The sequence below is a fragment of the Rosa chinensis genome, chromosome 6 (assembly GCF_002994745.2).
Source record: "Rosa chinensis cultivar Old Blush chromosome 6, RchiOBHm-V2, whole genome shotgun sequence".
In the NCBI taxonomy this organism is placed as follows: domain Eukaryota; kingdom Viridiplantae; phylum Streptophyta; class Magnoliopsida; order Rosales; family Rosaceae; genus Rosa; species Rosa chinensis.
In genome coordinates, this window is record NC_037093.1 from 15,974,481 (window position 1) to 15,997,308 (window position 22,828).

The following is a 22,828-nucleotide window of genomic DNA, read 5'->3' on the forward strand; positions in this document are numbered from 1 at the left end:
TAAAAAATAAATTTTATAATAAAAAAGAGAGAAATAAAGAAAGAAATAAAAAAAAATGTAAAAGTAAGATGGGAATATGTCTACTCGTTTCATTAGAGCATCTTTAGCAATATTAGCCATTTTTGAGTCAAATTTTAGCCAAATTAGCTAAAAAATCATTTTGGCTAGTCACTTTAGAAATACGTCTATATCAGTGCTCTCTATTTTAGCTAATTTTAAATTTATATTATTTTTTAAATGAATATTAAATAGTTTAAATATATTTATAAATTACATGAAATAACTCAAAATGAATGTTTTAAATTATAGGAGTGAGATAGCTAAAAGTTATAATAGAGAGCTACTTAGGAGTCTGGTGTAGCTGCTAAAATAGATAAAAAGCTAAACATGCTCTCCAAAATAGCTAAGGAGACAAAATAGAGAGTCTGCTAAAGATGCTCTCCAAAATAGCTAAGGAGCCAAAATAGAGAGTCTGCTAAAGATGCTCTTAGATAGTCTCTTTATATAGGGTGATGATTACAATGGTAATAGCAATTACAATAATGACAATAAAGGATGATTGAGCTGTAATCGCTAATTCCCTCTTCGTCAGTTACTTTGACCAAGGCACATAATGTGTTTTTCCTTTAACACTCCCCTTGTGCCAAGTCAAAGACTAAATGGTGCATGAATTGTTGCCTCACTAAAAACCTTGCCAAGTAACAATAAAAACCATGTGGGACAAAAAATACACTTTGGTCAAAGGAAAAGAGCGCAACGCACCTGTTACATTTGATGATGACATGTGTATGTTAGACCCCCTACCTGACGTCTACAGCCCCCCTGATCCTTACATCAGTCAAGGGAGCTTGGAAAGTCTTCGCATTCCTATGTTTTTCACATGTTTCTCAAATATGGCCTTAGACAATGATTTGGTAAACAAATCTGCCACATTCTCCTCAGACATTTCTTGATTCACTTGAATCTTGAGGAGAGCCTGTTGTTGATGATTGTAGAAAAACTTTGGCGATACGTGTTTTGTATTATCACCCTTGATATAACCTAGCTTCATCTGTTATATGCGAGCTGTATTATCTTCATAAATGCAAGTAGGCTCTTCAGTGGTAAAACTCAAATCACTAGTCCCTTAAATATGTGTAATGATAACTCTTAACTATATACACTCACAAACCGCCTCATGTAGAGCAATGATCTCAGAGTGGTTCGAGGAGGTAGCCACAAGGGTTTGCTTGGTTGATCTCCAAGATATCGCCGTGTTGCCAATGGTAAATACATAACTAGTTTGGGAACAACCTTTATGTGGGTCAAAGAGGTACCCAGCATCTGCAAAACCAACCAAAACATTATTTCGGGTTTCAGAGTAGTGGGTGGCGCTTTCGCTATCTACATTTTCTTTAGGGATTGCAGTTTCATCTGCGATCCCTCTTATCTCTCTGTAGGAAAGAACAGTCTCAAGTCAATGGTTCCTTTTAGGTATCGGAAAATGTTTTTGATACTATTCCAGTGACGCTGCGTTGGCGCTGAACTAAATCTAGCTAACAAGGTTCAATGAGAATGTAATGTCTGGTCGAGTGTATTGGTCTAAGTACAATAATGCGCCTATTGCACTTAGATAAGGAATTTCAGCTCCCAACACCTTTTCGTTATCTTTTTTTGGATGAAATGGATATTTCCTTACATCCAAACTTTGACCGATCATAAGAGTGCTAGCAGGATGCATTTTGTCCATGTTAAATCGCCTGAGCATCTTTTGGACATACGCAGATTGGTGGATTAGTATTCCACAAACTCAGTGTTCTAGTTCAAGGCCTAGACAGAGTTTTCCTAAGATCCTTCATCTTAAATTCTGATTTCAAGTAGCTCGCGGTTTCTCTTATTTCATAAGGAGTACCTATTATGTTCATTTCATCAACATATACAGCTACAATTGCAAATCCGAAACTTGTTTTCTTTATGAATACGTAGGGGCATAATTCATCGTTCTTATATCCCTTCCCAATCAAGTAGTCACTTAGACAGGTATACCACATCCGTCCGGATTGTTTCAATCCGTAAAATGAGCGTTTCAACCTAATTGCAAACGCACTCCATGGTTTAGAGTCACTTGATTTAGGTAATGTAAGGCCATCAGACACTATATATATATATATATATATATATATATATATATATATATATATATATATATATATATATATATATATATATATATATATATGAATCAAGATCCCCATAGAGATATGGACTAACCACATCCATTAGCTACATTTACAGTCCTTCGGTAATTACCAAGCTAACTAAATAGTGGAACGTTATAACGTCTGTTACTAGAGAGTATGTCTCCTCATAGTCGATTCCAGGGTGTTGTGAGAAACCTTGCATCACAAGGCTAGCCTTGTACCGCAAGACTTCATTTTTCTCATTACGCTTTCTGACAAAGACCCATTTATGTCCTACAAGATCTACACTTGGTGGGGTTAGCACTACCGGACCAAATACCTATCTCTTTGCTAGATAATCTAGTTTTGCCTGGATTGCTTCTTTCCATTTAGGCCAATCTGTTCTTTGTTGACATTCTGCAACAGAGCGCGGTTCGATATCATCGTGCATTATGATTTCTTGAGCAACAGTGTATGCAAATACATCATCAGTGTGTATGGAAGATCTTTCCATCAACTCATACACACTCATAATCCATTGAGATTTCTTAGTTCTCTGGAATCATTTCAAACATCGGAGTGTCCTCAAGTATTGATTCATGGACATAACTATAATTAGAGACAATCTCATGAGAGGGATTCTCTACATTTATGATTAATGGATTGATTTGTGCTTTACTCACCCTCTTCTTCCTTGGGTGAGTGTTAGTCGAACCAAATGGCCTCCCCCTTTTCCTTTAGGGAGCTATGGCCTTAACCACACCTCCACTAAGTGTGGTTGCAACGCCTCTATCTACAGCATCATGACCTTTATTGGGGACTTCTAACCTTGCAGGCACATTTGCAGTTGGTGTATGTGATCTCCTTACTTTTGCGATATCAGTAAACGCATCAGGCATCGAATCTGCTACGTTATGAAGATCGATTATTCTTTTCACTTCACTTTCACATTGTGAAGTGCAGGGATCAAAATGAGACAGAGTGGGGACAAACCACAACGATTCCTGTCGTTCCCTTGGAAAATCATTTTTCCTATCTCCCCCTAATGAAGGGAAGAATGTCTCATCAAAGTGACAGTCCGCAAATTTAACAGTAAATAGATCGCCTATCAAGGGTTCCAAATAGCAGATAATGGTTGGGGATTTGTATCCAACATAAATACTTAATTGTCTCTGAGGACCCATTTTGTGCGTTGTGGGGGCGCAATAGGCACATATATTGCGCAACCAAATATGCGTAAGTGTGAAATGTCAGGCTCATATCTAGTTACCAACTGGTACGCAGAAAATGGTTGTCTAGCAGTGGGTCTGAGATGAATAAGTAAAGCTGCGTGCAATATTGCATAACCCCAGGCAGATATAGGCTGGTTGGTGCGCATAACTAGTGCCTTAGCCACCATCTATAGCCTTTTGATGGTTGCTTCTGCTAGACATTTTGTGTATGCACATGGGGTACATGATGCTCTACATGGATCCCAATAGACATGCAATAATCATCAAATGCTTTTGATGTAAACTCTCCAGCGTTATCAAGCCTTATAGACTTCATAGGGTGATCAGGATGGTGAGCCCTTAAATGTATAATATGTACTAGGAGTTTTGCAAATGCAGCATTTCTTGTGGACAATAAAGCGACATGTGACCAGCGTGTCAAGGCATCCACCAGAACCATAAAGTACTTGAATGATCCGCATTATGGATGCATAGGTCCACATATATCTCTTTGTATCCTTTGTAAGAATGGCATGTTTTGTTTTGTATCTTTAGCATAGGAAGGTCTCGATCCTGTTTTTTCTAAAGAGCAGGCTTTGCAAAATGAGTGATGTGCCTTTGAAATAGTCAATGAGGCATAAGGGGTGAGAGGTAGTGCTTCTGGCACTTCAGAAGGCAGTGGCTGCATTTGAGCAGTACTAGGACCGAGATCTTGCAGTGTGACGGATTTTTATCCCATTTTATTTTTCACTCAAAAGAAGGGATGTTTGTGTGAGGTCTTTAAAATACGGATCATCATGTCACGACCAGGATGCTCTAGGCGGTCATGCCAAAGCCTGTATAAGTCAGTGTCCCACATTTCATTGTTGGTGAGACATAGGATTCAATGATCCGAATAGTAGTGAGGTACAGTCCACTAGATTGACTCGTTAGTTTCTCTAAAATGTGTTTCCTTCCATATTCATTAGAGATAATATAAAAGTATTCGGTTCCATTCTCACAGTGGGTTTCTATATGATAACCATTGGCACAAATATCTTTGAAACTTAACAAGGTTCGATTAGCTCATGGTGCATACAGAGTATCTGTGACTTTAAACATTGTGCCGTTAGGCAGCAAAAATTTGGCAGTTCCTCGCCCTTTAATTACTTGTGGTGATCCAATCATCGTAGTCATAAAGGAATTATAGGCTATTAATTCAATGAATAATTGCCTATTCCTTAATATGGTGTGGGTAATCCCACTATCAACTAAGCACTCAAGTTCTCCTCAATTCATTCCTATAAGTAAATGGGAGGTATTATTAAATAATTCAAAAATATATCTCATATTCTTTAGTGTATTTCTATTTAGGTAGAATGATAATCTTTTCATTCTAATTCTTTTTCTAGATGTATTGTTTTACATCTTTATAGCGCTATTTCAAACCATGTATATATGTGTAGTAAATAAAATAGAATAAATTGAATGCTTCAGAATAAAATCTGAAATTTATTAATAAGCCAACAATAATCAAATCAAGGTCTTGTTCAGAAATCTAATTCATCAAACCATTATTTAAACTTTAAGACCAATCAATAGTCTAATTAAAAAAAATGAGGCATTATGCCTTCACAACTATCTTTGGAAAATAAAATAAAGCAGATCAATCAAAATCTAGAGCATCCATTGACTGAGCAAGTTCCTTGTTGCCATTGAAGTATGCAATTGTAAGGTTGATGTCTGGGTCATGGCCTTCTTCTTCCATATAGTGAGCCTCTTGCTCTTTAGACTCCCTATACCTCTTGTAAATGGCTACTACTCTGTTGCTTGCTTGGAAGTTCTTGTACCAATGCCCAATAACTCCACACCTATAGCATAGTTCATTGCCAACTCTTTCCTTTTTGACTGAAAGGTTCTTAGGTGCCTTTTGCACCTTGTTTCCATGACCACTAGGGCCAGCATCACCATCTCTGCGCCATACATTGGAAGGGCCTCCACGGCCCATATCACGATCCCTATGTCCCTTTCCACGTGGTACGTTGTTGCCGCGTGGGTAGGGATCAGCACGTCCAACCCCCTTTGCATTGGGGTTCTTTCCACCTTTCACTTTGCCATAATTAGCCTCGAGAATTTTCTTTGACCTAACGGGCCTAACATTGTTGTTCAAAAGAACCTCATTATGCCTCTCAGCGACTTGCAGTAGGTTGATAAGCTTATTGAAGGTTGTGATTATGACAACTCCAGCCTATACTGGTTCGCTAGTATAAGTGCTGATGTAGGAAAAGTAGAAAGAGTCTTTTGGATCATATCATCTTCTGTGAGTTCCCTTCCACAGAAATTGAGACGTGCCTTTAAGTGCAACATTTCCTTGTTAAAGTCATTGACCATTTTGTAGTCAAGGAAGCGGATTTCATTCCACTGAACGGTCAGTTCTGGGAGCAAAGTGTCATGAATTTTCCGAAAACTTCCTTTAAGGGCATCCCACAGTTCTTTGGGTGTCTTCAACTGAAGGTACTCCCAGTGTAGGCTAGGATCAATATGTCGCCTTAGAAACATTAAGGTGCTTGCTTTCACCTTGTTTGACTGTCCATTGTCTTTGGAGTTGGTGGGAGTTACGATGGTGGCAGTGTAGTCTTTCGCCACAAAAGCGGTTTCCACATTAGAATCCTAACGATGGTACTAAAGTCCTTCTGAGTCCAAAATGTCAAATTCAGGTTGAGTTGGATCAGCCATCTTAAATGAGAGAGAAGATATATAAATTACGCAGTCATAAAGACATCCACGTGAATTATTTTCTAAGAATATGAATTAGATTTTAAGACCAAGATTCGTAATGGTCACATTTTTTTTCAATGCTATGTGAAAATACTTTATCATGGTAATTATGTATTTATAATGCGCATGAATTTTCATTATCAGGGAAAAACTCAATTTATATAACATGCGAAATAAAACAATGATAGAAGGTAGTAACATAAATTACAGGATCATGCTCAAATTTCACAAATAATATATAAAAAAAATATATGCTACCCATAATAACAGCAATAATATATCATGCTCAAATTGCAATGAATAATAAAACATAGATAAAATAACAAGGCATGCTAAAAGGATTAATATTATCTAACCATACGGGCTCAAAATTTCTAATTTTACATAAGGACAACAACAGAAAATATATGGCATGCTCAAAATAAAATAGGGGAAATGATCATTTACCCGATTTTAGGCTAAAAATTGCTCACTTGCTCCACCAACTGTTTTTTAACCCCATTTATCCAAAACACTCTAAGGGATTATTTCCCCTTTACCCAATTAATTCTTTTTTATTTTTTTTTTTGAGACTTTTTTGCCCTCTCCTTCTTTTTCACTTAGAGGGAGAAGTCATCCTCCACCTTGCCGGCCTCCAGTGACCAGTGGTAGGGCGCCGGCGACCGGTGACCAGTGGCAGGGCGCCGGAGACCGGTGACGGAATCCGGCGACCGGTCCCTAATAATATCCAGTAGCCATATTATTGCCCCACAGTAATCATATTATTGCCCCCCAATAATCATCCAATAATCATATTATTGCCTCACAAAAATCATATTATTGCCGTCCAGTGAATTGTATGAACTCCCAAAACCAAAATGAATACACTACAGGCACAATTGATCAATTTATAATCATATTATTGAGAGCTCCCAATAATCATATTATTGCCCCCCAATACAAAGTCCAATGTCTCTACTGCCTCCCAATAGACCACCAAAACTGCACTTTTTTGTAGGATTCACAGATAATTTGACTTTAATACACAGAAAACAACATGTAACTTATCAAAACACCACACTATAGTGATCCCTGTCCCTCGTATCAAAGTCTACTGGGGGCCAATAATGTGTCTACCACCCCCCAGTAGACCATCAAACAAACCCCACAGTTACATTGCAATGTCAGATTACTTACATTGTTGAACAGATAGTAGATCATTGGCCTCCAATCCAATAGACATTCAAAAAAAAAAAATGCTATTCCTTGCCAAAAAAAAGAACTGAACAACAATAAAAAACGCAGCAACCGGAGTAATCCATGTCACTCCTCCGGCGACACCAACAGCGCCGTCGCTCGGCCCAGACGAATGAGGACCTGCAGTGCCTGGGATATGCAAAGAGAGATGCAATGTCTCTGCGGCCGAGCACAAGAACCGAGGTGAGGAAGAATTGTTACAAGTCGGGGGTGGACGCCGATGTTCCTATCCGACCTGAATTCCCACATCGGGACCAGCGCCTCCGGGAGCTTCCAGCACGAGCAGCAGCGACTGGGACGATGGGCTTTGATGGTGGGCTCGAGGTCGGCGAAGATTACGCCTGCGATATGCTTGCCGGCACCGATCTCGGAGAAGAAGATGGTGGGCTCGGGTTCGGCGAAGATTACGCCTAGGACATGCTTGCCGGCACCGATCTCGGAGAAGATGGTGCTGAAGGCGTCGTGGCTCGGCATCTGGCCGTCCGGTTGGGGGGGAAGGGGGAGAGAGAGAGAGAGAGAGAGAGAGAGAGAGAGAGAGAGAGAGAGAGAGAGAGAGAGAGAGAGAGAGAGAGAGAGAGAGAGAGATTAAAATGAGGGTAATTATGTCAGTAGAAGTTAGATTGGGTAAATGGGGTCAAAAAACTCTTAGTGGAGCAAGTGGGCAATTTTTAGGTTAAAATTGGGTAAGTGGTCACGGCCCCAATAAAATATAAACAATAGCATAATATAAAGGCATGCTTAGGGATAATTATATACGCATAAATGAAAAAGGATTAATATTATCTAACCATACGGGCTCAAAATTTCTAATTTTACATAAGGACAATAACAAAAAATATATGGCATGCTCAAAATAAAATATAAACAATAGCATAATATAAAGGCATGCTTAGGGATAATTATATAAGCATAAATGAAATTCACAAAAATGCTCAAAATTTCATAATAAAAACATAAAAAATAACAAATTTAAAGCATGCTTAAACATAATTATGTAAAATTCACAAGGTATGTTGATTCCATAATTTTCCGGAGTATGAAATTAAATAAATATAAGAGAACATACTTGGTTTCGAGAAAACAAAACGATCCTAGCGCACGCCCGTATTGATGCAGGCGTGCGTAGCGATGTTTTTGGGCTTGAGAAAAATTGGGCCTTCTCCTATTTTTCTTCTTTTTTCTGGGCTGCAAGGCCTTTTTTTTTTTTTTTTTTCTTTTCTCTTTATTTTTCCTTTGATGCGTCTTCTTCTTTCTCCTTGGTAGGGCTGTTGCATCGAGGTCTGGTCACATGGGGGGGCCGCGTCGGTGAGCAGGGCTGGGTGTGCGGTTTGCAGGTGCTGCCATGCTGGGCTGGGAGCGAGACGCTAGGCAGAGGGAGCTAGTGAGGCTAGCTTGAGGGTTTGCGGCAGAGGAAGAAAAAAAGTTTTTTTATTTCTTTTTCTTGGCTATTGGCTCTGAGTGTGTTGAAAACGTTTAAAAGTAAGATGAGAATATGTCTACTCGTTTCATTAGATAGTCCCTTTATATAGGGTGAGGATTACAATAGTAATAACAATTACAATAGTAATGACAATAAAGGATGATTGAACTGTAATCGTTAATTCCCTAATTCCCTCTTCGTCAGTTACTTTGATGAAGACACATAATATATTTTTCTTTTAACAAAAAATTATTTTTTTCTCTCATTCATTGCCAGTTCTTCTTCTCCCTCATTCATTATCAGGAGATAGAACAAGGACTTTGAAAGCTTGTTTCTTTGAAATTGAATTGGGGTTGGTGTTTGGGAAATGATGATATAGGCTATATAGCGGAAGGCCCAGAGGCGAGGCCGATGGAGAGGATGGCAAGGGTGGGATTGGAGCGCGTGGGCGTGGGAGGTGGAGAAGCCATGGACGGTGTGTGTGCATGTGTAGAGGAGGTTGGTAGGGTAATGGGAAGGAGGGAGGGAGTGAAGTATGAAGGTGCACCAGACTACCGGCGGCGGTGGGAGGAGAACAGAGATGGCTTGGAATATTGTGATTAATGGATGGAATGGATTCAATTGTGATTAATGGTGGAATGAGTTTAATTGAAGTGTATGGCTAGAATAATGGGGTTGGTGGGTTTGGATCTAATGGTGAGGGTATGGGTGGCATGGATAGAAAGTTAGGGTGGTTGTGATAGGTATTTGAAGTAGGGGGAGGAGAAGAACAAAAAGAAGTTGTTAGGGCTGCATAGACGACGGTGCAGCTTCACTTCTCGCCGAGCATGAGAAGCATAATGATCTCGAGCAGCAATGAGTTTTCGATTTTTCGATCTTTTTGGTTCTTGGTAGTTCCCAGATATTCCATTTCTCTTCCAAAATGGGAAAATGGGTTTGTCAAGTTTGTGAAGATGAACATGAATGGGTGAAGAACATGAACAATTGCTGGGATTTTTTTTTTGCTGGGTTTAAGAAGATGAACATGAACAATATCTAGTTCAAATACTTATCTTTGTTGTTGTCATTGAAGAATTGCTCGTGTTGATGGGGATAATATCCAATCATATTGATTGGATTCAGATTTTTTATTATTTTTATGATGTATTGGATTGGGATCTTAGTTAATAGAACAAAGCAAAAAGATTTATTCAACTTTTATTTTCAAAAATTTATTCAGTTTTTATTTTAAATTTTAAATTTATTCATTTAGGATTTGATGGAGTAAAAGTCTTTTTTGCCCTCATTTTCGGCCTCGCGTGCATCACACGTGGTCATAATTGACGGCATCGTGACAGAAAGTTAACGTAGGTATTTTGTCAAAAAATATAAGTCCGGGTATCACATTGATAAGTTTTAAAGTTCATGTATCACTTTGACAGTCCTCACAATATCCGAACACTGTTGGTTCATTTTTCCCAAAACAAAAAAAATTGTTGAATTATGATGAAGATATTGTTGTGATATTGCACTTAAATTCAAATTATATATAGGCATTAATTTGAGAGATGAATGATAACACTAATTCAAGGAGGCCTCTAGATTTTATTTTTGATGGACCTTGGCTAAGACCTCATAATCTCACTATAGGTGCTTTGACGACTTTGTGGGATGAAATTACATTAGTGGTTTTACAACTTTTATCCATCTCACCGTGGGTGAATGATAAGCTTGTTCGGCGTTACTCCTGTGATGGTAAGTTGACAACTACTCTAGCCTAGAACTTTTTGCACAAACACCAACCCCCGACTCCTTGGGCAAAATGGGTTTCGAACTCTTGTTTTCGTCCACGTAGTTCTATTGTGCTTTGGAAACTTATGAACTTTTCCATGGTAAGCTGTTAACTGATGACTTGCTGACTTGCTGCAATGTCGTGGTTTCTCTTTTGCCTATGCTTGTTCTCTTTGCCTTGCAAACACAGAATTCGTTACTCAACTGTTCTTTAAATGTGCTTTTGTCAAGGAGGTTTGGCTTAGAATACTACATTTGTTTCGAGTCTCTCATGGCTTTGACAACCTGGAACAACTATTTTTATACCCTCTTCGGTGTAATTTCAACACCCACATTCAGAATTTATGGTGAATATATGATTGGAGCACTCTTCATGCCATTTGTCATGCAATTAATATCACATGTGAGAAAATGTGACACTCACTTTGGATTGAATGCGACTCTTTGGTGGTTGTTCATATTCTCACTTCGACTTCCGCAGTTGTCCCTTGGAAACTCACTATTCTTAAGCATAAGTATCATACTCTCTTATCTAGATTGCAAGTTTGTATCTCTCATATGTATAGGAAAGACAAATTAACTTATGTTAGTGTCTCTAATACTCAAGTTTCTTGGTGGGATACTTGTCATCAAAGTGCTCAGGCTGCCTATAGCCGAAATATGTCCGGTCCCTTGGAACTTCGGTTTGTTTAATTCATTTTTTTAAAAAAAAAATTTGTAATTCCTTTTGCTCTCTCCTTTGAGACCTATTTTTGTAATCTTTTTCTTTGTTCAATAAATTTGGTGTTATTTAAAAAAAAAAAAAAAAAATCAAGGAGGCCTCTAACCAATACACGAAACCAGCCCACATACAACACCAGCCCAAACCGCAAAAACTTTCTTCTTCTTCTTCTTCTTCAAGAAAAAGCTTTGCAAAACCACCCATATACTTGCTCGGGAACTCAGACGCTCATTGAAAATGGAATTCATTTCCGAAGCAGGCACACACAACCACGCCGACGCCTCCACTCTAATCCTGGTCTGTTCGATTTTGGGTCTGTTTGGTTTCTTAAAAACTCACAACCTTGAAAAAAAGAAAAGGGAAACTTAAAAGTTTCAATTTTTGATTTCAGCCGGCGCTGTCGATCGGAAATGTGGGCCAGCTCGCCGTGGATCTCTTAGTCGCGTCGACGAAGGCGGAGAGAGTCGGGTTTCTGGATAGTCCGTATGTCCTTCCATGTGTTGGCAACGATGCATATGGGCCTGTTCCTCAAGGCCACCTTGCTCTTCCTCTTGAAGGTCCTCATTCTCTTTGCTTCTGCTTCTTAAATACCTTTTATTATTTTGCATTTTTTGAATGGAATGAAATTTGGGTTCTGCAGCTTATGAATCGGCTTCTAATGGAATGGCTTTAATCCAGCAAAGGTCACCTGTTGTTAAGGTACACTAGGACCCTTTACTGTACATTTTAGTTATGTTTTTGATTTTTTTTAGTTTGATTATAGTTTTGAAGTTTGAAATGGTAATTCTAAGCAGGGTAGGATGATTGAGTTTGCTAAGAAGTTGGCTGATTATGTTGCTGCCAGTGGGAAGAAGCATGTGATTGTGCTTTCGAGCTTGGACTTTGGGAGGTGGCAGAGAATTGATATGTCAAGGTCTAGATAGCATTAATCTTGTCCTCTGTTGGCTCGTTTGAATGGTTCAACTTTATATTATGCATTTCATGCAGCTTGGTTATAGTAGTTCGTAATCTTTGCAGAATCTGGGGAGGATGTTTGTATAGAAACATAGCTGATATGTTGAAGAAAACTTTATAGACTGGGAAAAATTTTGGTACTTGATAGAAAACTTTGTGAGATTCATAAGCATTCAACCTTCTGTTTAGGCACTTAAATGAGAAACACTATCGAATACAATTATTATGTAAAACTTGGTCTCTTATGTTTGCCTTTACTTCATTTTCAGAGGTGAATTATGATCTAGCTAACATTATGGAACATTTACAATCAAAAGTAGCAATGAAACTGGAACGTATGAAAGCATGAAACTGTTGTGAAAACAAAACATCATCCATTCTTAAACATCAGTGACTGCTCTTGAAAGAAATTATGTGGTTCTGAACTTTGTTTCGTAGAAATGATCTGGCTGTAAAGCCAATTCATTTGCATTTTGATTTTGATTTTTTAAATATTTTGATTTTATTTTAAATTGATTTGTCTTTCGTTTACCAGTGGTTCCCAGATGCATTACCTATCTAGTAGCAATGCCGATGGAACAGATGATTACTGCGAAAAGCTTGGGTGGAAAAGACTTCAGGATTATAACCCCAATCAGAGGTCATGGAAGTATCTTAACACATTAGCTGATGGCAATGCCATGCCAGAGGACAGCTTACCTTTTGAAGGTGAATTGGAAGAAGAAGAATACTACTACCCAAGCTTGCCTTTTGCAGCTCTCTTTTCTTCCTTCAAGGTATTCTTTTGGAATTATACCCAATAATGAAATGAGCGGACCCGGACCACAGTTATTCCTGAAAGTAATTAGGGTGTTGCTACCACTTGAAAAACAGAAAAATTCCATGTATTATTTCCTTGATGAACACCCTATCAATATATTGGAATTACTGTGCTCACCTCTACTCATTGGGATCAATTCTTGCTTAACTTCTCTCACCCACAGCCACAGCCACAGCCACACATGAAAAGTGAAAACCATAGATCATAAGACTGTTTAGGTACATGCTAGAATTTTCAGATAATATTGAATTTTTTATCTAGGTTTGCTTTTACTGAATCAGGCAAAAGGATTGAAGGTCACCTGTATATTATGCTACTGCTCAGAAGGAGACAACACACCTGATGCTTTCCATTTAGCTGAAGCAGCATGCAAACTTCTGGGTGTGAGTCCCAGTAATTTCCATGGTTAGTTTCTTTTAATTTCCGTGGTTAAGTTTACTAACTAGGGTGTTCTGTTTAAGAGGAGTTTGGTCGCTCATACCCATCTTGCCTCTTTAATTTTGTTTCGTTAGTCTCTCTTTTTAAAGCAAACAACTACAATTATAAAAAAGAAAGAGAGGCGCCTGGAAATTCCCATAAGCTTACGTATTTTTCATTCCCTGTTGTCTTGGTGTGCCTGTTGTCATTTTCACGGATATTTTTTTATTTATTTATATATTTTTTTAGATGGCATATGTAAGAACACTTTTGCATTAGTCTTAACAAGATTTATGTTCTTCAAAATTAAGTCCTCTTCACCAATTGCATGGCCGGCAGTACTTCCGTCAGAGATAATGTGTGTGTATGGGTGAGTCTGTGCAGATGCACACACGGTTGCTGACATCTATATTTATTGGTGGTTTAATGCATCTGCAGTCTTGACTGCGGATTAACACATATGTGCCAATAAGTTCTTCATCTCTTTTATGTACTTCCAGAGTGCCAAGAGGATATTGATATTAGCAATACATGATCTGTTCTTTTTCATATCTTGTTCCTTTTATTTATTTATTTTTTAATTATTTTTTATTATAGTTTTTTTTTTTTTTTTTGTATTGTATTGTATAGATTAGAATCATTAGGTATCTTGTCTTAGAAGGGTTAGGCATAGGCATGATTTCAAACCCAATCCACTTATAGCCTGCCTTAAATGGTTGATGGGGTGCATAACAATAAGCCAAAAGGGTGTGATGGGTGCCATGCTTATCCCTAAGAATTGTTTCCATTAGATCTATTTCTGTTTCTAGAGGTTTAGAAGTTGGGAGAAGATGTTATTAATTCGGACAAATGTGTTAGGAGGATATGAGTTTGAGGAGAAGTAGAGGAGGGAATGATAGCAATACTTTGAAACTTTCAATTGTATTGCTTAACTTGTTCTTTTTTTATTACAAGGGTACATCACATATTTATAGACATTGATGGATCATTCTAGACCTTCCTAGACTTGTTAGATATTCTAGATCTTAATTACACTTTACATGATCAATCTAGAGCCTTATCATTCTTACATGATAGTTCTAGTGACTTCCTACACTTACATGGTAACTCTAGAAACTTCTTTGGAGTTAGAAGTATACTCATCTTTTGCTAATTTGCTTTCTGCAGGCAACACTGATAATTGGCTTATTCCAATTTCTTGGAAGACTGTGTATGGACCACCTGCAGATATGTCTCTCTTTTAAGCAGGAGTAGGATTCCTCTTATCTGAGGTAAGTTCCGCAGGGATTGAGTACCTACTACCTCATTTGAGCTTCTTAGCCTGACTTCTTCTATTGGAAGATATTGATAACCTATTCTAATCTAATTAGTCTTTAATACTCTTGATCAAGCGTAGTTGTGGACTGTCTAAAGCTGTGGTTTACTTTCCTACTTTGGTTCCTTTAGTTTTGTATAAATACCTCCAAGATGGAGAGACATAAATTAGATAACTGAATCAAGTTTATCAGTTTTATCAATTTCAACTTCTCTTTTTCAGCAGAATCTAAATGGGTTGAGAAACTGAAGACGTACATCCATTCAATTGAACCACTAAAAACTAAAATATTCTATGAAAGCATATTTCTTCCATCCTGTTCAGCCAAGCACTGTTGTAGTATTAAATTCTTAATTTGAATACCTTCTCTAATTCTTTTGTAGAAGATTCTTCATAACCAGGCTAAGTAGGGGATGCTAATCTTTCTTCTGTCTTAACATTGTGCTTTAAAACTCTGGAACTTACGAAATGGTTGTATAAGTTTGGTGTCACAGACATTTTCAATCAATTATAACATGTAGAACGCTAATACCAACATTGTACCAAAACCTTAAAGCTGCTTGTTGGCTAATCATAATTAAAGCTTTTCCTGATTGGTTACTATTAGCGTATTTGGTCTAAATGACCCATTCCACCTACTTGGCATGTGATGTTTTTGAGTAGTCAATGATATGTGTTGTACTTGTACATCATGGAATAAAGTGGTTATGTAAAAAATAAGGCTAAAAGATAATCTAGGTGTAACATTACTTGCACTATCGCCATGCATTGAAGTAGAACAAGACTTCATGGATATGGTTGGTTCTGATATCAGTAATTTCTAATACATTTATTTCAAGCTAGAAATGTAGTACAGGTTAAACCAGTTTTACAATTGTTTGTAGGTGTTCTTTAGGATCTCACTTCTCAGGACTTTAATTTTTAACTGATTATAAGGTGTGCATCTTAGAATTTGATGACTAGAGCTGCAGAGAAGTAGAGAACTCTTTTTTCAATTTTCTAGTAGCAGTAATCGTTTGCAGACTTTTGTAGGTACACTGGAGGCGTTTTTTCTTGGACTAGAAATTGAAGGCGTTTTCAAAGGCTGACAAGATTTGGGCAGATGGGAGGTCATTACCTGTTCAGAAGCTCAATTTCGTGTCACCTCCAGCAATGTCGTTTTGTAATTCCTTGTTCCTCATTATCGGCTTTGAATACATAGATGGGATCATGAGCCAAGATATATCTTTAGTGTTAGCTTATTCAGTGTAGTTGTGCCGTCCCCCAACTGACAGTGATGTGTGGCATTAGGTAGCACTTCTTTAATTGGCAATTTGTCATTTGACAGAAATCTCATATTTAATTTACTCTACTGAGGTATATGCCAAGTGAGATAGCCTCAAATCAGAATTCACATGGACCCTTTTTAATTTATTAGGAATTAGGATATTGCTCGTTTGTCACACTGTCGGTATAAAATTCTAAGATAACTAAAGCCGACCTTTCGGAGAAAAAAAATTAATAACTAAAGCCATGATTTATTTAGTGTGTGTATTTTTCACATTGCCAGTATAAAATAGCAAAGAGAAGAAAGAATTTAACACATTGAAAATATTGGTATCATTTTCATCGTGCTTGTTCAAATCAACGGTTTAGTCTTGCTTGGCACTTATAAAAGAGCTTTGCATTGGATGTCACCTTTTAGAACTCTCGAAATATTCTGCAAATGGGGATGTCATGACCGTGGTTCGACAAACTTTTGCCTTCATTTGCGAGTGATATTTGTGGTACGTTTAGATACAAGAATGGTCGGAACCAAAACCTAAATTTATGAAGGCAACGGCAACGATATTTGTTTTACGGAAAACATGACGAGTGATGGCATTATTACGAAGTTAGAATTGAACATTTGAAACATAATGTGCCATTCTCCTTGGAGTTTGGCTGTGTTAGTTGGCAAATGTTTTCTAAATCCAGCAGCTGAACTATACGTAGGATCTTTGTAGGATCATATCTTCTATGCATGTGCTTCATGTGATTCGCGTGGTGTAATATCTCCATCCAATTTAAATGTGTTGACTAATCCTTTCAGCATAGTTCTTCGTCACATATTATAGTACCATAAAGTTGATGAACATATTGAAATCACTGAAAAATCATGCGGTGTTTTCATCTCTCTACGACTCTGTTTACTCTTCTTAATTGGTTAAAAGAGATGAAAGTTGCGGGTCTGTCTTTCACTTACTAATAAAGTTAATGAGGATTCAATTTTTTTTTTCGAAATTATTGAAATTTTTATAGTTTGACAGTACTGATAGTTGGTCTATATGCAAAATATTTTTGAAAAAAAAAACTGTTTAATAATGTTTGTTGACATTTATCAATATTTAAATTGACATCCAAAATTTTTGTAAATCCAAAGTACCAAAACTTACATAAAAACTGAAATTGCAAACTTTTACATGACTGCATAAGTTCCATGTGCATGTGGTTAATAATGTAGAGTTAATGCTCATACACTCCGAATCTGTCAAAATACTTCACATACAACCCAACAATTTATTTCTGTTCCTCTTCACACAAGTCCTTTCCGTCCTACCTACCCATCTTATCCTTTGTTATACCATCAGTACCCCCCTTTTTCTTTTCTCTTCTGATTGCTTCTTTGCATATTTACTATTTATTATATTACTTTTGATGAAATGTGGTGGACCCATCCTGAAACTACTTGTTTAAATATAAGTGCAGTAGTTTTCATCCTCTATTTCAAAGGTAAACAGTACGCTTTACTATTCATAATTTCGATTGTTGACAGACTTGAGTTAGTTGCTATCTGTAACAATACTAGCAAAGAATTGAAAAAAGAAAAAGAAAAGTTGAGAAAGTTGAAAACTTTAGAGATAATCTTAGTAGATAAATTCCCGATTACTGGGATATTATCCATAGATTACAAACTAGAATCTATAAAATAGAACAAGATATTGAAGATATCTTATATACTCTCAAAGAGGAACAAAAACCTCTTGATTATCTGAGCATTGGTTATATCCGCACGTCACTGGTATCAAAGCTTGTAAAATAGCTCAAAAGAGGAATCCCCAATGGGGACAATGTTTGATTTAATATTAGAGAAGTTGAATTCTCTACTGAAATCTTCTGATGAGAAACATCAGATTTTGCTGAAAGAATTATCTAGATGTCAAGATCATCTAGAAAAATTACCTGCTATAATCTACCAATTAGAAAAATTGGAAAACAAAATAGATTATATCAAAGAACTTCCAAACAAGGAAGAAGAAAAGCTAACAAGTGTTAGCAGAAAAATCAATGAACAGCAAAAAACGCTAGATTCTATGAAAAATATACTGAAGGACAAGAAAGTGCCTACAGTAAAACCAAAGAAAGCTAATGGATTTAAACCATTAGAAAAACCTGAGAAGAATCCTGTTCCAAACATGATTTTTCTTGGACCTTCTACTAGTCAAACTAGTATTCAGTATGAATACCCGAAAGATACAAGAGATGTCAAGATGATGAGTATCTTCGGGAAAAAGAAAGGAGTACAACTCCTAAATGCTGAAGAGTTCGAATATAATGAAATCGAACATGAGGTAAAAAACTCCTCAATTCCAAAGTTAGATTTTAAACAAATCTACAAAAGGGGAACGTTTAATCTGATGGATAGCCATCATTTCAAATTACTGGAATTTACAACTCCCTCTACAACAGGAGAAACCGATCTACTGATGATCACTCCTACAGAAGTTGCCCGAGCAAGAACAAAAAATTACCAATTTATGCATATTGGAGCAGTCCAAGTAGGCATAAAACTTCTTGCCCGTGAAGGCATAAACTGCTCAGTTCTATGTGTCCTACAAGACAATAGACTAACAGATTTTCAAGCTAGTCTGTTGGGAACCCTTGAGGCATCTTTATGCAATCAAGTGGCATATTTCAACTACTTCCCAAATTTCTCAACTAGCTTGAAAGATGCAGCTCACTGTGTACGACTGAGAGTCAAGACAGATGGCATATCAATGAAAAAAGATATGCAAGAACTAGCCATAGTATACATGATATACTATAAACTGATGAGTACCACAGTTGAGCCTAAGACTAGCTAGGATATCAAATATCCCAGGTCTTACTAATGGTTTCCTCACTAGCCAGAAGAACCATTCATAATAGATTCACAAGGTTACTTGGAATGAAGTAACTTTTCCTATTGAATGGAAATTGTCTGGTCCTAAAAAACCAGCAGAAAATGCCAAAGCGGCAATTTATGAAAGCAGAAAGACTGGAGATATCAGTCTAAAATTCGACGATCACAGAAAAAGTGACGTCTGTCCTGAAAATATCAGGATAAATAACAATCTTATCAGAAGAAGCTACAACACTAGAGAAGCTAGTGTTAGTGGTACTAAATACTCTGAAGAATCATCAGAGTCCATCACTAAAGAAGAATTAGAAGCTGATCTGAACAGACCAGTAAAAATACTTAGAGCACAAAAGGTCTATGATCTCTATCATGAAGCAGAGTCCTGCGAAAATCTCGAACGATTAGAAAAATTAATCGAAGAAATGAAAATTTTCAAAACAGGAAAGACAAGAAAAGTCCTTCCCTATCAAGATATAGATATGGAAGAAGGAGAAAGCTCCAAAACAGTCATCATAAGAGAAAAGGGAAAAGTAAAACTCCCTTTACAGAAAGCCCCTACGGGCGAAAATGGAGAAAGAAATTCTCAGAGATTTGTCCCAGAGGACAATATACCCAGAATACCAATTTCCACTCATGGTATCTAGCTAAATGTAGACAAAGCTCTAGACAAGAGAAAAACTCTTGACCAATGGGTTGATAGCCTGATGATGGCTTCTGCTCTAACCCTTGGAAAATTTAAAGCACCAGATCTTCAGGTGTATTATGAAACTACTCTCACCGGGGTAGCAAAAAAGTATTATTTATCTTTTAAAGAGACTGCCAGAGGGAAAGACTGGCTAGAAGAAATTAAAAATTCAAAATCTTCGTATGATTTTGCAGTACCCCTGTATGATCAGTTTTGTGGAGATCTCTCAAATCTAAGTGAAAAGGCTAAAGAAACGGTCAAATCAAATATCTATGCTCTCAAAATCTGTGACATGAGATATTTTGAAGAATATTTGAATGAATTTCAAGAATATTACTGTACAATTGGAGAACTAGAGAATACTGATCTAGTCAACCTATTGCACAGGAAACTCCCTGAACCATGGAGAACAACTGTGAGAGAAAACATAGCTGAAAAACCAATTGAAAGATTTTCAGTTGGAGGAATTGCCGACAGAATTAGTCAATTACTAAAAGAACAATGCAAAGCCAATCTTAGAGCCAAGATGGCCAAGAAACAACTCAAAGGAGTTGAAAATTTCTGTTATGGAATAATGGATATGCCAACCAACTGGGGATGTCATGACTCCAAGTTCCACAGAAAAAGAAAAGAAAAATATTACTTGAAAAAATTCAAAAGGAGTAATAAGAAAAAGGATTGGAAATTCAAGAAAAGTTCCAATTACAAGAAACAACAGAATGAAGATCCTAAAAAGAAATTCTTCAAGAAAAAGAATAATAATAGAGTCAACCATCAGAATACTCAACCAGGCAAGAAAGCTTGCATATGCTGGTTATGTAAAGCTGAAGGGCACTATGCCAATGAATGCCCAGAAAAAGGGTAAAAGATCTACTAAAGTTCTATTCGAAGAATATGAGCCTATAGTAGAAACAGCAAACATGAAGGGCTACGAAATAGCCTACTCTGATGATGAAGATGACGACATGTCAGTTTATTCTGCCTGGTCTGAAGAAGAAGAATCATCTGATTTGGAAGTAGATTCTGAAGTGGAGCACTTGGAATCTAGACAGATGAATGTTCTACATGTCAAAAACTGGGAAGAAAGTGCCTTGGTACATTTATCTGTGACTACTGCTTATGTCACGAAAAGAATGGACTTCCTATGTTCTGTGAAAGGTCAAAAAAGACTAATCACAAAGAATGCTTCATAGTTGAAGCAAGAAAAAAGACCAAGAATGGCCTTGTCAGCCAATTGGTAGAACAAGAATATGAAGAATATTTCTTTGAGCAAAAAGAGAAAGAGTTAGAAACCATGTTCCAAAAAACTATGGAATTCTCTTCTCCAAAAAAGGAAGAAAAACTCGATGCAACTATAGAACTGGTTCAAATACTAGAAAATGTTCCAGAAGAATGTAAACCATTCATACCTCAGGAACAAGCTAAAAAAAATGAGCCACAACCATCGAAAGTCGTCTCTACTAGTAGATATAGCAACTACATAGAGATTGGACTCAAATTCCCTGATCATAAAAAATATCATCTACATGCATTTGTAGACAATGGATAAGGATTTACAATTGCAAAGAGATTTACAATTCCAGAAGAACTCTGGAAAGAAGATAAGAAAAGAATAGCTACAGGTGTCACGTTTGATGGAAGCCATCTCACAATGAATAAAGTAGCAAAAAATGTTCACATCACCATTGGTGGAGGAACATTTATCATTCGCAACATTTGGCAATCTGAAGGCCAAGGATCAGATTTCTTGTTGGGAAATGACTTTATTCTCCAACAGAGATTCATCCAAGACGAAGAAGCGATAGGCTTCAAAAAAGGAGAATGGGTGTTCTGGGCAGACAGGCTTACACAAGCCAAAAGTGTAGTAGGTTCCAACTTTACTACACAATATTAGAGATCGCAACAGAATTGTGGTGATCTTACCCCCTACAAACCCAAATTTGAAACCATCCTCCAAATCAAACAACAAGAAGAACTACTTGTTGAAGACTCATCTTCTGAAGATGAAGAAGAAGAAGAAGAAACAACTAGCACAGATGAAGAAGCTAGTTTCATTCATGAGCATAACCTTAAGCACTTCCAGAACAAGCTTGAGTCTCAGAAAATTCTCACTCTTGATAAAATCAAGAAACTACTCGAGCAGAATATCGATGTAGACCCTTAGAAGTTTTGGGAAAAAAACCCAGTGGTCTGTGAATTAAGACTACATGATATGAATGCCATCTGTCATGTAAAAACTATTCCTCAGTACAAAGAGGAAGACCAGAAAGAATTCAGAAAAGTTATTGAAGATCTCCTGAACAAGAGATTAATTCAACTATCTACTAGCCCTCATCATGCTCCAGCATTCTACGTGAGAAATCATGCAGAAAACCTCAGAGGCAAAGCTAGAATGGTGATTGACTACTGAGATGTCAATAACAAGACTGTCAAAGACAGTTATCAAATTGCTCAAGTAAGAGTACTGATCTACCAGCTCAGAGGAGCTAAAGTCTTTTCAAAATTTGACGCAAAGTCGGGTTTCTGGCACTTCAAAATGTACCCTGAGAGTGTTCCTCTCATTGCATTCGGAACACCACAAGGTCATTACGAATGGTTAGTAATGCCTTTTGGTCTAAAACAAGCCCCTTCAATCTTCCAAAGAAAGATGGACAACATCTTCAAACATGTGGTTGAATTCTGCATCGTCTATATTGATGACATCCTTGTCTTATCCAAAAACAGAGAAGAACACATGAAACACCTCCATGAGGTTGCAAAGCTGATAGTTCAGCATGGAATTATCCTAGGTGAAAAAAAAATCTTCTTTATCCTCGATGAAGTTGATTTCCTAGGAATAAATATCAAGAATGAAGTAATAAAACTCCAACCTCACATCCTTGAGAAAATCTAGAAGTTTCCAGATAGAATTCCTAATGCTAAGAGTTTAGAGAGATTCTTAGGAGTCATAAATTATGGGAGAGATTTCATTCCCAAAATCTCAGGACTAACATCAATGTTATCTCCTAAAACAAGTTCCAAGAGAAAATGGAATTTCACTACAGATGATGAAAAAATTGTGAAGCAGATAAAAGACCTCTGCAAAAACCTCCCTCCTCTACAACAACCAGAGGAAAATGATGAAATTATCCTCCAAACAGATGCGCGAGTGATAATTACTAGTCTGATGTGGTTCTGGCAAAAACGTCTGGAACTAACATTGAAAAGATCTGCAAATTTTGTAGC

The 22,828-nt window shown here is 37.2% G+C and overlaps 1 protein-coding gene across 3 annotated transcripts in view; it reads left to right on the forward strand.

Annotated features, from left to right (window-relative positions):
- Positions 1 to 16,173, forward strand: part of LOC112169958 (proteasome assembly chaperone 2) — a 30,788-nt gene extending 14,615 nt beyond the window's left edge. The window contains exons 1-8 of one of the 3 annotated variants that reach the window (XM_024307080.2): positions 11,400 to 11,571; positions 11,666 to 11,831; positions 11,915 to 11,973; positions 12,069 to 12,187; positions 12,764 to 13,004; positions 13,330 to 13,453; positions 14,633 to 14,736; positions 15,803 to 16,173. In XM_024307080.2, coding sequence (XP_024162848.1) covers positions 11,512 to 11,571; positions 11,666 to 11,831; positions 11,915 to 11,973; positions 12,069 to 12,187; positions 12,764 to 13,004; positions 13,330 to 13,453; positions 14,633 to 14,709 — 846 coding nt within the window. In that variant the 5' untranslated portion in view covers positions 11,400 to 11,511 and the 3' untranslated portion in view covers positions 14,710 to 14,736; positions 15,803 to 16,173. Of the gene's footprint in view, positions 1 to 11,399; positions 11,572 to 11,665; positions 11,832 to 11,914; positions 11,974 to 12,068; positions 12,188 to 12,763; positions 13,005 to 13,329; positions 13,454 to 14,632; positions 14,737 to 15,802 lie in introns of those variants that run through there. The other 2 variants (XM_024307081.2, XM_040508313.1) reach the window with 2 other exon arrangements.
- The last annotated feature ends 6,655 nt before the right edge of the window (positions 16,174 to 22,828 follow it).